This window comes from Lepidothrix coronata, unplaced genomic scaffold (genome assembly GCF_001604755.1).
Source record: "Lepidothrix coronata isolate B3197 unplaced genomic scaffold, Lepidothrix_coronata-1.0 Scaffold115, whole genome shotgun sequence".
Taxonomy (NCBI): Eukaryota; Metazoa; Chordata; class Aves; order Passeriformes; family Pipridae; genus Lepidothrix; species Lepidothrix coronata.
In genome coordinates, this window is record NW_016690295.1 from 1,723,434 (window position 1) to 1,737,199 (window position 13,766).

General features: G+C 41.5%; 1 protein-coding gene across 6 annotated transcripts in view; it reads left to right on the forward strand.

Moving 5' to 3' along the window:
• Nucleotides 1-13,766, forward strand: part of ARNTL (aryl hydrocarbon receptor nuclear translocator like) — a 51,284-nt gene that overhangs the window by 13,103 nt on the left and 24,415 nt on the right. For 5 of the 6 annotated variants that reach the window (XM_017824986.1, XM_017824988.1, XM_017824989.1 and 2 more), the window contains exons 1-3: nucleotides 8,771-9,008; nucleotides 11,671-11,794; nucleotides 12,498-12,645. In XM_017824986.1, coding sequence (XP_017680475.1) covers nucleotides 12,506-12,645 — 140 coding nt within the window. In that variant the 5' untranslated portion in view covers nucleotides 8,771-9,008; nucleotides 11,671-11,794; nucleotides 12,498-12,505. Of the gene's footprint in view, nucleotides 1-8,770; nucleotides 9,009-11,670; nucleotides 11,795-12,497; nucleotides 12,646-13,766 lie in introns of those variants that run through there. The other variant, XM_017824987.1, reaches the window with a different exon arrangement.

Genomic DNA, 13,766 nt, shown 5'->3' on the forward strand with positions numbered 1-13,766 from the left:
TCATGGAATGTTCTCTTTTGGAATAAAACAATGGGTTGGAAAAACTTCTGGTTGCAACTGTTAGTCAGATGTCCCTTGGTTCTGTTTTGTATCCTCTCTTCCTTAGGAGGGGAAGGGGGATGTTGCATGGGTGGATCTTTGATCCAACCACAAGCAATCATTTAAAAAAAAAAAAAATCAAACCTGCAGCCTTCATTTTTATGAAGAGTCCTTTTGTGGTATGTGTGGCTGTGGTTTATTGTGGTGGGATTCCTCAATTGTCCGTGTTTTGTCTTGACAGGATTTTTTATCTCTTGTTTTTTGTGTGTGGGTTACACACTGTTCTTCCCCACTTGTATTTCCATTTTTTTTTTTTTAACAGTCAAGATGTCTGCATAGCATAAGGACCCTATTAAGTGAATTCCTGGTGTTCCCTGATCATTCCTCTGCCTTTAGTAAGGGCTGTCATGATTTGGGAATGTAAAACATAATAGTACTCATTCAAACTTGTCTGTTGATTTAAGTTAAAAATCATAGATTTAAAAGCATCTCTGGAAAAATGCAAGTCCAAGGCTTGCATCCAGCTGTATCTCTGGCAGCCAGATGTCTCAGGTTTGGAAATTTGGTGGCTCTCAACATCAGCATTGATATATAGATGCACGAAAAAGGACTGTGTTGTATCAGCCATTTCTGTAAAGGGCTTTCCTACTGCTGTAGGCCTTTCTCAGGAAAATAAAGCTTACACTCCCACTGAAGCAGTGACTGCAGAGTGGATAGAAATACTCCTCCACTGTGTCTGTGTGCTCACAACTTGTCATTCACAAAAGAGCAAACTCCTGAGCAGTGAAAATGTCACAGTGCAGGTGTGGATCAGTGGAAAGGTTTCAGCACACCTTGTCTTGCTCAAACCATGGTGGGATTTGGATGTCGAAAACAAATCCTGCAGGAGTGCTGTAAATATCTTGAAAGTGCAGAAGGGCTGAGACAGGGGTATTTTAACCACCTACTGTTGTTGAAAGGGACTGTTCTACCCTATCCCCTCTTCTGACACGTCTCATCTTTGAGCTGCTCCTGGGTATCATCTGACCTTTCAGCAAGAGGGCTGAGATTTCTAACCCCCCAGAAGACATTGCTTTCTGTCAAGTTTTTATTCAGCCTGATGAATTCAACACACTCTGTACAGACAGGCTCCGGGGACTCCGGAAGAGTCTCTGCTGGAAGGGAAATGTGGGGGAAGAGTGACAAGAGAAGGAAAAAAGGGATAAAGCCTTCCCTTTGGCACTAAGATGTTACATCAGCTGTTCTGTGGAACTTTGCTGGGAGGTTTTTAACAGCATCTTCTGCTTATCCTGAGCTAGACAAATGCAACTTTCTCAAAGCCATGTAGCTGTTACTGAGGTCCTTGCCAGTGTGCACATGAATGTAAAAGACAGGAAATGTTCTGCGTGGTTTCTCCCCGAGCGATCACTTGATTTGCTCCACCAAGTCTTACTTTGAATGCTGTAATTTGAAAGCCTCAGAAACAAAAATGTCCTGCATGCTGTGTTTAGGGAAGTGCTCATTGTGGAGTGTCGGGGGCTCACCTTGGAGATGGTCACATTGCACAGAAATTCCAGTTTACTCAAGAGAGAAGGAAACATAAAAAGTAGCTAGTGCTGTAGTAGAAGGATGTCACTCTAGAGTTCACTGTATGGTGCGATGACACATCTAACTTTACTTTTAATGTCCTGTTAAAGGACTTCTTTGAGTTGTGATTTTGGTTTCACAGTCACTGGAAACTGGTGGACATCTGATGTGGGACTGCAGGGAGCTGTCCTGCTGTTCTGCAGCAGTGCTAAGAACTGCTCTGGGCTGGATGGGGAGTCATCAGCTACAGCAATTCTGCTCACAATGTGCTGTATCAATATTAGTGCTGGCCCAGGAGCTCTGGGGAGCTTGCCCTGCTTCTCATATCCACCACTGCTGCAGTTCCAAGTGCTTTGTGTGACTCTCTGAGGAGCAGAGTATCAAATAATGCCCCAGTGTGAGCTGTCATAGCTCGGAAACGCTGCCTTCCTCAGCCTCAGCAGCAAACAGCTCATTTAAAAACCCGGATATCAGGCATGGGGGAGGTTGTTACTTCAACAGGACTGATGATGGCATGTATACCTTTTCATCATATTTGTGGCTTTGCGTGTTTTCCATAGAACATACAAGGGCTAAATTGTCGCAGTGTCACAGTTTTCTGTGGTTTGATTTGGATTTAACTGGCAAACAGTGTGACTTCAGGAAACCAACCCGCTGAGCTTATTTATGTCAGTGTTTATTGTTGCTCCACCAGCAAAGGGACTCCAGGTGCAGGGTGAGGCGATTTCCATGAGTGGGTGCGGGGAGAGGTTATTTTCTAAAAACCTGAAATCTGTAAATAATTTTAAATTGTAAATTCTTCTATTTCCACACATTAACTTTGTAGACTTAATACATACGGTAGCTATGCCATCTTTGTATGTTCTTTGGATTTCTTTTTTTTTTTTAGCAGATTCCTATATGCTCAGCAAAAAGCTGTCATGCCCTACTATCCAAAAACCAGTGGTGTAGTGGGAGAATGAAAATTAAACTGAGCCTCTAACGTGGTACTGAAATAGTCTTAAGGAAGAAATATTGATGTTCCTATGGGTGTGATGCATATGTGTTTGACAGCTGATTTTGTGTGAAGTCCAAAAAAGCTTTTAAGAAAACCAATGGGGAAAAAGGAACCTGCCAGTAATATGTGGGCTAGAGGCAGCTGGAGTGAGGAATACCCCAACTTGGTTCCAGGCAGAGTGAGAGTATCTTCCTTTTCCCAGGGTTTGCTTTTGGATGGAAAGGGAAGTGACAGCCTGTTGGCTTTTCTTTGTCGGGCTGACGGTGTTGGGACAGCTCCTTCCAGGCAGCCATGGAATTCAGCAGGACCAGAGGGAGTCTGCAAAAACTGGAAATGAAAGTATCAGCTATAAATAGAGCCACCTATAAGTAGAACCAACCTCCTTGTGACATTTCTGCCCTTTTGTGTCAGTGTTTTGTTCCCTGAAGATACAAAGTATTTGGTTGTACTTTGGCAGTAGATCTCTGAATGAAAGGCCTCACATGTGCCAAGTGCCTTTGGATTTGTTGTAGTAATAATGTGACTGGAAAACAGAATCAACTTAAAGCAGTATCTCTGAGAGTATTTGGATCAGGTGATTCAGCTCAAAACAAAGCTCAGGAAACTGGGATTGTCACCTTAATAAATGCACTTCAGGGGCTAAAAGAAGTGTGCAGTGGTTCAAGCTATTCAGCTGAGAAATGGCTAACATCCCATAATGCATAAACTTTAAAAGTCAAGTGAGAAAATATTACTTGTGTAGTATTAGTCATGCCAGGGCTTGAATATCCTTCTAGTTTGGATGTCTACAATGCTCCAGTAAGAGGAGGGGAGAAGAAAAGTGAAAACCTGACGGCAACCAAGAAGGATTTGGTGACGGGAAGCTGGAGTAACTAATGAAGGACAAAAATAGTGCTTTGGCTGTGAGAAGAGTGAGTCGAGTTAAAGCTTGTTCCCACTTGAAAAATTTACATCTAGACATCCTATTGCAGGTTATATTAAAGTACAAGCAGTAATTATAAGGTTGAGGAAGAAGCCCTGGATGGGATTCCGTGGTGTGCCAAGTCACTGCTGGGACTGGGTGGGTGTTGGAGTGGGATCTGACATAGAGCTTCTACCTTCGGGGAACTGTTTTGCTAAACTGCTCTTTTACATGGATACCTTTTAAAAGGTGCATTTCTTAGAACTTCTGAGAGGATTTTGCCTTCCTGCCATTGAAAGACAACTTTGGAGATTATGAACCACAGGAAGTGAGGATGTAGGAGCTTCACTGAACTGTAGTAAGGAAGTTAAAGTGCCCAGATCATATCACAGTTATACTTACAATGAACAGTTGGGCTTTGGGACATTTATTCATCAGCTTTAGATATTTAACTGCGTGAAACGTACTTATTCATTTTGGGTAACTGAAGGGTTAGGATATCTTTAAAACTTGTATCTGAAGTATCTGTCTGCTAGAAACTGGTGCTCATATTTAGGAGTCGGATGAAATCTGGAAACAGAAAACTGCATGTTTTGGACTGCAAGTGCAAAAAGTGGGCATTCCCAGCTGTGAGTTCCAGATGTGCTGATTTTTAACTTCCCACTGTTGGTGTGACATGAGGAGTGAGTTAAAGAGCTTACCTACTTGTTATCTTGTGTGCTTCTCCTGCTCCAGAAACGTCAGTCCAAGTTGTGTACAGTCCTCTTACGCAGAAATTTCTAATCTTGTAAAAATTCTGCCTTTGAAGGTGACTTTACAGTGCAGCACAAGATAAGACATTTTGTTGACAGATCAGAAGTAATGTGTACAACTTGGGAGACTTCACAGAACCACTGGCTCCTCAACTGAGAAGGTTTTGTTGTTTTTTGGGTTTGGGTGTGTGTTTCCGATCAAAGCACGCTGGAAGTACGTGAGCTACTGAAGAAATCAACAATAACTTTGATTAGGGTTTTACTTTGAAGCCCATTAATGCTGGATAATTGATTTACTTGCATGGTAGGAGAGATTTCCCTCTGTCTTTCACACACCCCCAGCCTCCCACCCCCTTCCAAAACCCTTGGGGATGTCATAAGGTTGATGAGCAAGGATTGCGTTCAGTGGTTGTGAAACAGTATGTCCTTCATGTATTGGAGGCTGGACCTGGCTTGGAAACTCAAAACTTCAGCTAAGTTTGTATTTCAGTAATTGAGGGAGGAGACTTCATTTGTTGTGTTTGGTTTTGTTTTTTGTTTTGTTTTGTTTTGTTTTTATTTTAGCTGTGGGTCTGTCATTACTAAAAGAACAATTGATTTTGATGTTAAATGAGTTGAATTAGATAACTGGCCCAAAAGACTTAAAATTTCTGTTGTCTGTAAATTTTAAGTCTTCTCATCTTCCCCATAATACCTTGTTTCTTCCCACACATACACAAAATCTTCTGAAGGATTGGAATAAATGAGAATTAAATACAACACCCTAACGTAGATGTTATGAACTTACTTTACCAGCATTTAACATCAGTGGACCCTGTTTTTAATTAAAATGTAATTTTTACATTTTTAATGTAAAATGTAATGTAATTTTAATGTAAAATGTAATTTTATAGAGAGAGATATTTATATTTATAGATCTATTTATATAGATATAGATAAAACATATTACAGAAATTCTGGGGTGCTGTACTGAACAGTATTTCTGAAGCATTTTCTTAAAATATGTTGGTTTGGGCTTGTTGGGTTTTTTAAATAATTAAAACACTTCTGAAGTTGAACTCAGTTCTTTTCCTACAAGCAGCTGTTCTCAGAGTAACTGATTTTTATTCCATTTTGGTCGTATCTGTTTCCAATAAAATCAGTCTGGATGTTTTTGATAATAGGACCTGTTGAAATAAGACATCCAGAGGCATGAAGGAGTGTTCTGACTGAGAGTGGATCTTTGATAGTCATACCTGGGTGTAATTCTTGGTGTAGTTTTCCTTACTCTTCGCAGGAGCTCGGCTGTTGCCTTACGCAGGTTGCGTGACAGCCCTCCATGATGTATCCATCCTGACATTTGAGATTAAATATCAACATGTGTTCCTAGAATACCTGTGGTGTTCTCAGCGTGTCTATAAAATGTCACATGGCACCCAGTGAAATGTTTGCAGAGCTCTGAGGAGAACTCAGTGGTTCCTGCTCCAAGCAGAGACGTCTGAAGCGCTGGTTAATCTTACTCTGTCCACTGTGGCTGAGCTTAGGAATTCCTTCAGCACCAGTACAGTTGTACCCAGTATCTGTGCTGTGAGGACTAGTATTTGTTACTCCCAGAAGCCTGTAGAGGGCCTACAGTTTGCTTTATGTGTAGAAATTTCAGAAATCCCTTCAAACCTGGTCTTCCAAGAAAGGCAGGTCCCTTTTTGTTTTCCCTGTGGAAGCAGTTTCTTGAAACCTGAGGAGTGCGTGTACTGGCGGATTGATCATTGAAGCAGGCCAAATTCCTTTGGTTACAGCAACATGTTAGCACTGATTTCCAAGTGTGTGCATCACCACCTCTTCACAAGGGCTTGATTAGTTCCCTTGTGATGTTTCCTTTTGATGGCTGCCCAAAATGAAATATGTGAACAGGCCAACATAAGCTCACTTCAAAGAACGAGAGCTCAAAGAGTCTAATCTTGGCTGACGAGAAGCTTACAGCAGATCAAGCTTTCAGTAATGGTTGCAAACTAGCAAGCTTTGTGGAAACACTCTTGCAGCTGGGATTCACTGCGTAGGTGCAGAGGCAAACAGCCTTGAGATGTGAGAGGAAATGGAATCCCCTGTGTCTGAGGGTCAGCTGGGCAGTCAGGATGCTGGTTCTTACGAAGGCTCAGCCTCCAGATGTGGTGGCTGTTCCGTAGCATTGTGTGTTAGACCTTTAGCTGTACCACCAGGAGTAAGCACCAGTCCCCTGCCAGGGAGGGAAATGCTTCATCCATGGCACAGACAGGTTTGATTCCTGGAAGTGACATGAGTTGGCTTTGGATTTGTTCCAGTTTTCAGCTCCTGCTGTGAAGATGGTCCGTATCTCCATCCATGAGGCCTTCCCGTGGGACTGGATCAGCCTTGAAGGACACATTTATCTGAGCATGAGCTGGGATTTTTGAAGGTTGTTAAATCTGTTAAGTTCTCTTTTAAGAAACATTCTGTTTTCCTTTCCTTCCATGCTGTCTGAAACTCCATACTTAGAGGTGCAGACAATCCAGCTCCAGGGAGGAATGACTAATACACCTCATGAGCGTGCTACCAACCAGGGGGATCTCTACAGGCCGGAGGAAAGAGTCACCAGGAACCTTATAAAGAACCTTAAGAAGTTAACAAAGGGAAATGTCAAGTCCTGCACCTAGCGAGGAAAAGCCCCATGTCCCAGTACAGGTTAGGGACTGACCAGCTGGAAAACAGCTTGGCAGAAAAGATCTTGGTGGTTCATGAGCTGGCAGTGATGCCTTTGCAGCAAAGAAGGCCAACAGCCTCCTGGATTGCTTTAGGAATCATGTTGCCAGCAGGCTGAGGGGAGTGATCCTTCCCATTTACTGGGCACTGCTGAGACACTTCTGTGTTCTGGGTCTAGTTCTGAGCTCCCCAGTGCAAGAGAAGGTTGTTTTAGTTACCACTTATCCTTGGTTTTGAGACAACAGAGAAGTCCTTCGTTAAAATAGCTGGAAGTAAAAGTTTTAGGTACTTTCCCTTATAAACAAGGAGATACAGGAACTGAGGCCCCTCTTGATCTGGAATTCTCAGTGTTCTGAGAACGAGATAAAATGCAGCATATTGTCCTGTGGCTCCATTGCCACTCTGACAGTCTGGAAAACTGTGAGGTGATGCCATGAGATGGCCTGTTCCATCTTTTCTCAGAGACACTGCTGATGAACAGGCGTTTTCAGTGTGGGGGAGCACATGGACTGTATATTGATCTATTGAGAGAGTGCATGTGGAGTTTATCTTCTGTTCCTTGGAGACTTTTTTCCCCTTATGTCAAAATTGTTTATCTTGTAGCTTTGTGGCTCGTTTAAATTCACGGGCTTCTTCCCTCCAGCCTGCTACTTTTTCCTTAGGAAACATGGAGAGCAGCTGTTGGAAGACAGAGTGGTTTGAGCAGTCTCTGCCTTCCCCAGAGCAGGGTATTCCTCTTGTGAGGGGCTGGGGGAGCTGCAGGAGGGTTTTGCATCGCTGCTCTGTGTGTGTGGTGGGGTCGAAACATGAGCTACTGATGTCAGGAGGAGTTCCAGAGCTCAGATGTGGATCACAGGGTGCCAGGGGCTGGTGAACATGCTGATGAGTGAGTGGTAAAAGGGTGACCTCAACAAACAAACCAGGGTAAAATCACTTCTTTGCCCCAGAGAGTGAGGTGAGATGTATCTGCGTGTGAGAGGAAGCCACTGGGCTTTTTGTCTTCTGGGAGTACAGAGTGTTCTTGCAAATAGTATTGGGGAGCTCAAGGGACATAAATGTGCCATTAAAACAAAGCAGTATCAATGTATTTGGAAAACACGAAGTATTCTGACAGCTGCTCCTTAAGTACTGAAGGAAAAGGAAAATACCACTGCTTTGGTTCAAAGATCTTCCAATGATTCCAAGGGAGTATTCCATAATAAAGATTCTGATGTAGGAACTGCTTGTTACTTGCAGCAGCCATGCCCACGTATGTCTGTCTGCATCTTGAAATCATCACAGTGACTCTTGCAGCCGAAATCTCCCCCATTATTGAGTCCGTGAGCACCTGGAGCCTCCAGACTTCTGCAGCACCTCTTGAAGTGCTGTTAGTGAAGATAAATAACCAGTTTAGTACTAGTCTGTGCTGTGACAGTGAACTCCAGCAATGGAATGCTGCTGTGAAGGGAAGTTGATGATTTCCTCTCCGTAGCTGTTTTTGCTTCAGTCCTTACACGCAGGGACAATGAGTATCTTCTCAATTGCTTCTTCAGGAAACCACACCACGGCTTTCCTCTGCCGTTGCGAAATGGTGCTTTTTAAGTGTGAGACATTTCTGATTCATGAAGTTATGAATTGCATCTCTCGTACAAGAATATATTGGAGATAAATAACTCTTGCCTGGGGGGAACCAAAACTGATGGGCCTTGTGGAAAGAGGTCTTGACTCCCGGGTGGGTGCTTGGCACATGTAGTTGACCTACTTTAGCTCTGACCTTGATTTGCTCAGAGGTGTTTATGTACTCGTGATCAGCTTTGCTGCATGATTAAGCTGGTCACGTGTTATCTAACTTTTTTTTTTTTAATGAGGGATGAACAGTAAGATTTCTTTTTACTGTCTCATTAGCCTTGTTGCAGGAGATTGGAGAAAGATGGAATGCAAGGAAGGGGAATCCCGAAGGAAGTAGAGTCCCAAACAGGCTGTAGAGAGAAACTGTCATGAGATACAATGGCAAAATATCGTTTGATTCTCATCTACAGAAGAATTTAATCAGGAAGTGGACTACATGGCAATTTTTCAAGTAGGTCTCTGGAGTACTTTGGCAACAGGCTTGGCATCATAAATGGAAGATTTGAACTTTGCTTATATAGATATGGGTAACTTTTGCATTCCTTCTCATAGAGAGTTTTTTTTAGCCATTGAACATCAAGCAGCTGGAGGCTGAAAAGACAGTAAAATATTCAATTTTTCAGAATTTTAAGAGAGCCTTGCAACAAAACACTTCTCTGAACTGTTCACTATTTAGTGGGGCATGCTGATTTTTGCTCTGATCATTGGGTTGACATTTTCTTAACTTGAAACCTCATTTCAAGAGACATGCATTGTTCTTAGCTCTTATAATGCTGAAATATAGGACTGTGATTGTTAGAACTGGGATGAGCACTTGGGACATGGTAGAGAAAGGACTGACTGGAAAACAAATTGAGAATTCTGCTTTTTATGTGTGGGTTTTTGTTTTTTTTTCTTAAATGGTCAAGACTTAAAATAGCTGCTTTGAAACTATCAAAATAGACAGTTATAGTTTAAAATAGCGGCACAGTTGAATGGATACTTAATTTCAAGATCTTTCTTTTCTATAAAACTGATTTGAAATTTTTGTTTGAGATGAACAACAATTTTTTTTTTTAGCATTACTGCTAAAAATGCACAGTGACTTGTGCAGTGTTCTGATTATGAAGCTAAAATGCTGACTGTTGCAGGCAGTCTTAAAGGGAAAAGACTGTGTTAAACTTACAAATCCTCCCCCCTCCTTTTTTAATTTGGTAATTTCAGCTCATCCCAACCTTTTGTCTGGGTGGTCCATGAAATATAAAGCAGTAAAATGTGAGTTCAACAGGTTATCTCACATATAGAGGTGTTCAGAAACTTGTGAAAGTTAATTGTGGGTGGTTGGGTCAGAAATTTCAGGAAGTACTTGTTTCTAGCATTGTGCAGTGCTTGGGGTTTGTGTCAGGTTCCAAGAGGGAATCATAAGTTGTTTGCTGTGGCAGTGCTCTTACCACTGGATTCACAGGGCTTAGCCAGGGGCCACACTGAGTTTAGCTATAACTAATTTCTGCACATCAAGTGAGGCTGGAGATAATGTTTTTGGGTCTAAACCAGGCACAGAGAAATGGCCAGTGACTGTGGTTTAACTGGTAAAGCAAGATGCAGTAATCTCATACCCCACAGTAACATAATCGTGTCTAAAGCTGTTGGGCTGCTTTGGGTAAGGGGAACAAAACAGACAAGGAAAGGCTGACATGGGGAGAAAGCAGGGCCTGGTCTACAAGTAACAGTATGAGTGTGAAAGAAAGCCTTGTAAAGCAAGTGTGATTATGGATTCAATGGCAGTTTATGATTTGACTTAAATTTGTACTGATTTGGCTTTCGTCAGTGATCTTCTGCTTTGGCCTCTTAACATGCATGAACCAACATGCCTAGGCATTCTCAAAAATGGAAAAGGAGGTTGTTTGGGAAAGGACCACAGAGAAGTTGTTGGGTGAGATGGATGATGTGCCCCCAGGAGAGTTTGGAAGCTCTGCTTCTAGAACAACAGTGATCCTGTTCAGAAGTTGGTGGTATGAAGGCAATGACTTGCCTGACCTTAGACTGAAGAGCTGCAATCCTGACTTATTACCATAACAGGACCAGTGAATTAGATAATTTATACTTGTGAATGTCTGAATTTGCTATTCTGGCAGCACTGGAGAAAATGACACCACATGATTTTGGATTTTGTGAGGTTTCTGTTGGCTTATAACTCGTAACCTGTCTCTATGTGTGATTGAGTAAAATTGGTTATAATTTGGTCATGTTGACAGAACACTGGTTGTTTGACTTGTGAGCTTCTGAGAGTGTCGTGGGAGCTGCTTGTTCTGTGTAATTGGGAAGTTCTACTGTTGTCACAGGTTGGAAGGGCAGTCAGGATGTTCACAGGTGCATTAACCAGAAAACAATGTACTCAATAGACCTGCAAAGTTTTTTTGCAGGAGGAAGGTGTAGAACAGTTTTTAAGTCTTCCATAGTAAGTTTTGCTGAAAAACTTGTTTTGTGATAGCAATCTGGAAACGAAGGGCAACCACCTGCAGCCCAACCACTAGGTTTACAGTATAGCTGGGAAACACATTTAAGGACTTGAGTTGTAGTATGGGCTGTGGATTTTATGCAAAACTTGAAGCTTGCAGAATAGAACAGTACTTAACCCCTGTCCTTCAAAAATGCCAACTGCTGTTACAGTGGAAAACAAAACGGTAAGTCAAGCCCAAACTGTCTTACTGCTTTGACCACCTTAAAATAAGGCAGTCAGAGGGAAGGGATAAGTCTTTCTTTTGCACTGTGAGAGCAGTTTAAGTTGTTCTGGCATCATCTGACAACAGATGTGTTCGTGACTGTGAGCGTGTGATCGTTGATCATGAGCAGAGGGGGTTTATGCAAAGACCAAAGAATGATAAGCAGGGCCCAAATGGAAGTGATGCTGAAGAGATTCCTTTTGTTCCACAGCTTGGTCCGTTGGAGACACACATCCCAGCATCTAACCCTCTTGCTGGATGGATAAAGCTTCCACATTTTATAAGGAAATGAATATTTTATCCTTGAGTGGGAAACATGTGTTGCTGTTGTAAACTGTGTCTAAAACATTTGTTCTAAACAAGCTTGTTTTGAAGGTGGTTTTTAAGCTTGTTGGTTTTCCTCCCATTCAGGTTTTTGAGAGTATTTGACCAACAGAATATGAGGCATGGAAGAGTTCTAAGGTGATCAGCTGCTTTGGGCTGAGCATCATCATCTTTGTTCAAGTGGATCTAGGCTTCCAAGACAGGCCTTCAGGTAAAAACTGTTCTGTTTCACAGTTGATGCTATTTAGAAATGAACTTTTCACAGGGGTTTCTTCCAACAATATAGTTATTTGCAGTCTAGAGGATTTAAAAAGTCTATGTTTTGGATAAAAGAGCCAATTAGATTAATTTGCACTTTTAACTAGTCTTCTTAGACTGTCATTGGGTTATTAGGAATTTTATTTGTGGGATCTACTGTGATGGAGGTGTTTGATTTCTATGGAAATCTAAATTCTGTTCCACAAAATTCAGTGGAATTATAACTTTTAAAGCTTGTGAACTTTGATAATATGGTCTTCAAATGGAGAGACACACTAAAACTAGTGTTCCCAGTCAGCAATATTTCTGTTAGGTAGAAATAATTGGCTGACCAGTTAAAATAAGAGTAAACCTGGCTTGGTTAAAGATCACGCTGACAGTTCTTTAAAAACAATTGTGTGGAGTGACATGTTTTGAGAATGGTCATGATTTGTGTGCAATATTCAATACACTGGTATATGGAAAAGGAGAAATTGCCTATTACCTGTTTTATGGCAAAAGGAAATAATAGAAACTGTGATTTTCTCAGTTTTTAAGAATGCTAAGTTTGAGAGAACTTTTTTTTGATTAAAAATGTGAGTTTCTGCCTATATTAATGCAGTGGTTTTTTGGTTGGTGGGTTTCTTGTGTTTTGTTTTTTTTTTCCCTAATGTTAGACAGTCCAATGGCAGACCAAAGGATGGACATATCTTCTACAATTAGTGACTTTATGTCACCAGACCCTGCTGACTTGATCTCCAGTTCCCTTAGCACTTCAGGAATGGATTGTAACAGGAAAAGAAAGGGAAGCTCTACTGATTATCAGTAAGTGGATTTCTCTTGATTTAGCTCTGCTAAAAAGAGGTGGTAACACAACAATACAGTGTGGGAGGCTATAGTAATATTTATAGCAATTTTTAAATAACCTTTTCTTGACAACCTGCCTTAAAGGTTTCAATAAAGAAAAAAGCTGCTATGCGCTAAGAGGACAGTTCAATATTTAATAATTAAAATAAAGCTGTCATCTCAGTGCAGCTGGAATGGAGGGCTATCAGATGGGGTAAGGCTGAGGAGAAAAGCTCTTGGCTGATGGGGGGGTGGAATTAGTGCTGATGAAAAGTACAGTGTGAAGGTTGATTATACTGACCATTGACATAGGAAAAAAATGTCTGACTAGTGGAAGGGGAAGGTAATAAATTTATTGAAAAGCAGAAGCAAAACTAGGACTTGTTCCTTTTCTTCACCTATTTTTTGCCTATTTAGTCACTTCCTATCAGTGTGCTGCCAGCCTTTGCCTGATGAAACTATTTTGGTCCCTCAGTCAAATATGAATCTGAATAGTCTCTGGTTTAAGGCATTAGAGCTGCCTTTCATTGAATCAACTGGTTTAATCTTGTGTTGGTTCTCGACTATTAATCCTGACACAATAAAAACCTGATTTCTTCTCAGTCAGTGGTAGAATGTGGCTTTATTTCAAGAAAGCTGCTTTCTCATTAAGGGAAGCTTGCTAATAACAGTGCTCAGAAGCACTCTCCAAGCCATAGCTTCTCTCCTGGGGCAGGTGTTTGACATAAAAAGAAATGCTGCCAACTCTGCTTTAGGTAGTGAAGGTTTGTAGTAGAGTTTGCCAGATTTCCAAGTGTGCAATATCTCCTGCGCTAGGAACACCAAAACCAACCTACTTACTCCAAATCACTGTGCAAACCTCCTGTGTGTTGTAACTTAACAAAGCCTGGCTGCAGGGTAGCTTGGGAATGGACATATCCATTATTCATATGGCCACAGAGTCTGGTTTTATGTAACTCAGCACAAATTTTATCACTGTGGGCTTTGGAGTGTTGGCAGTTCTTTTTACACAGAGGGGCAGAATTTTTAATTCATGCCAAGCATGACAATTAAGAATTAGATTCCTTGTGTGTAGGACTTCTCTTTAGGAGACCTTATGC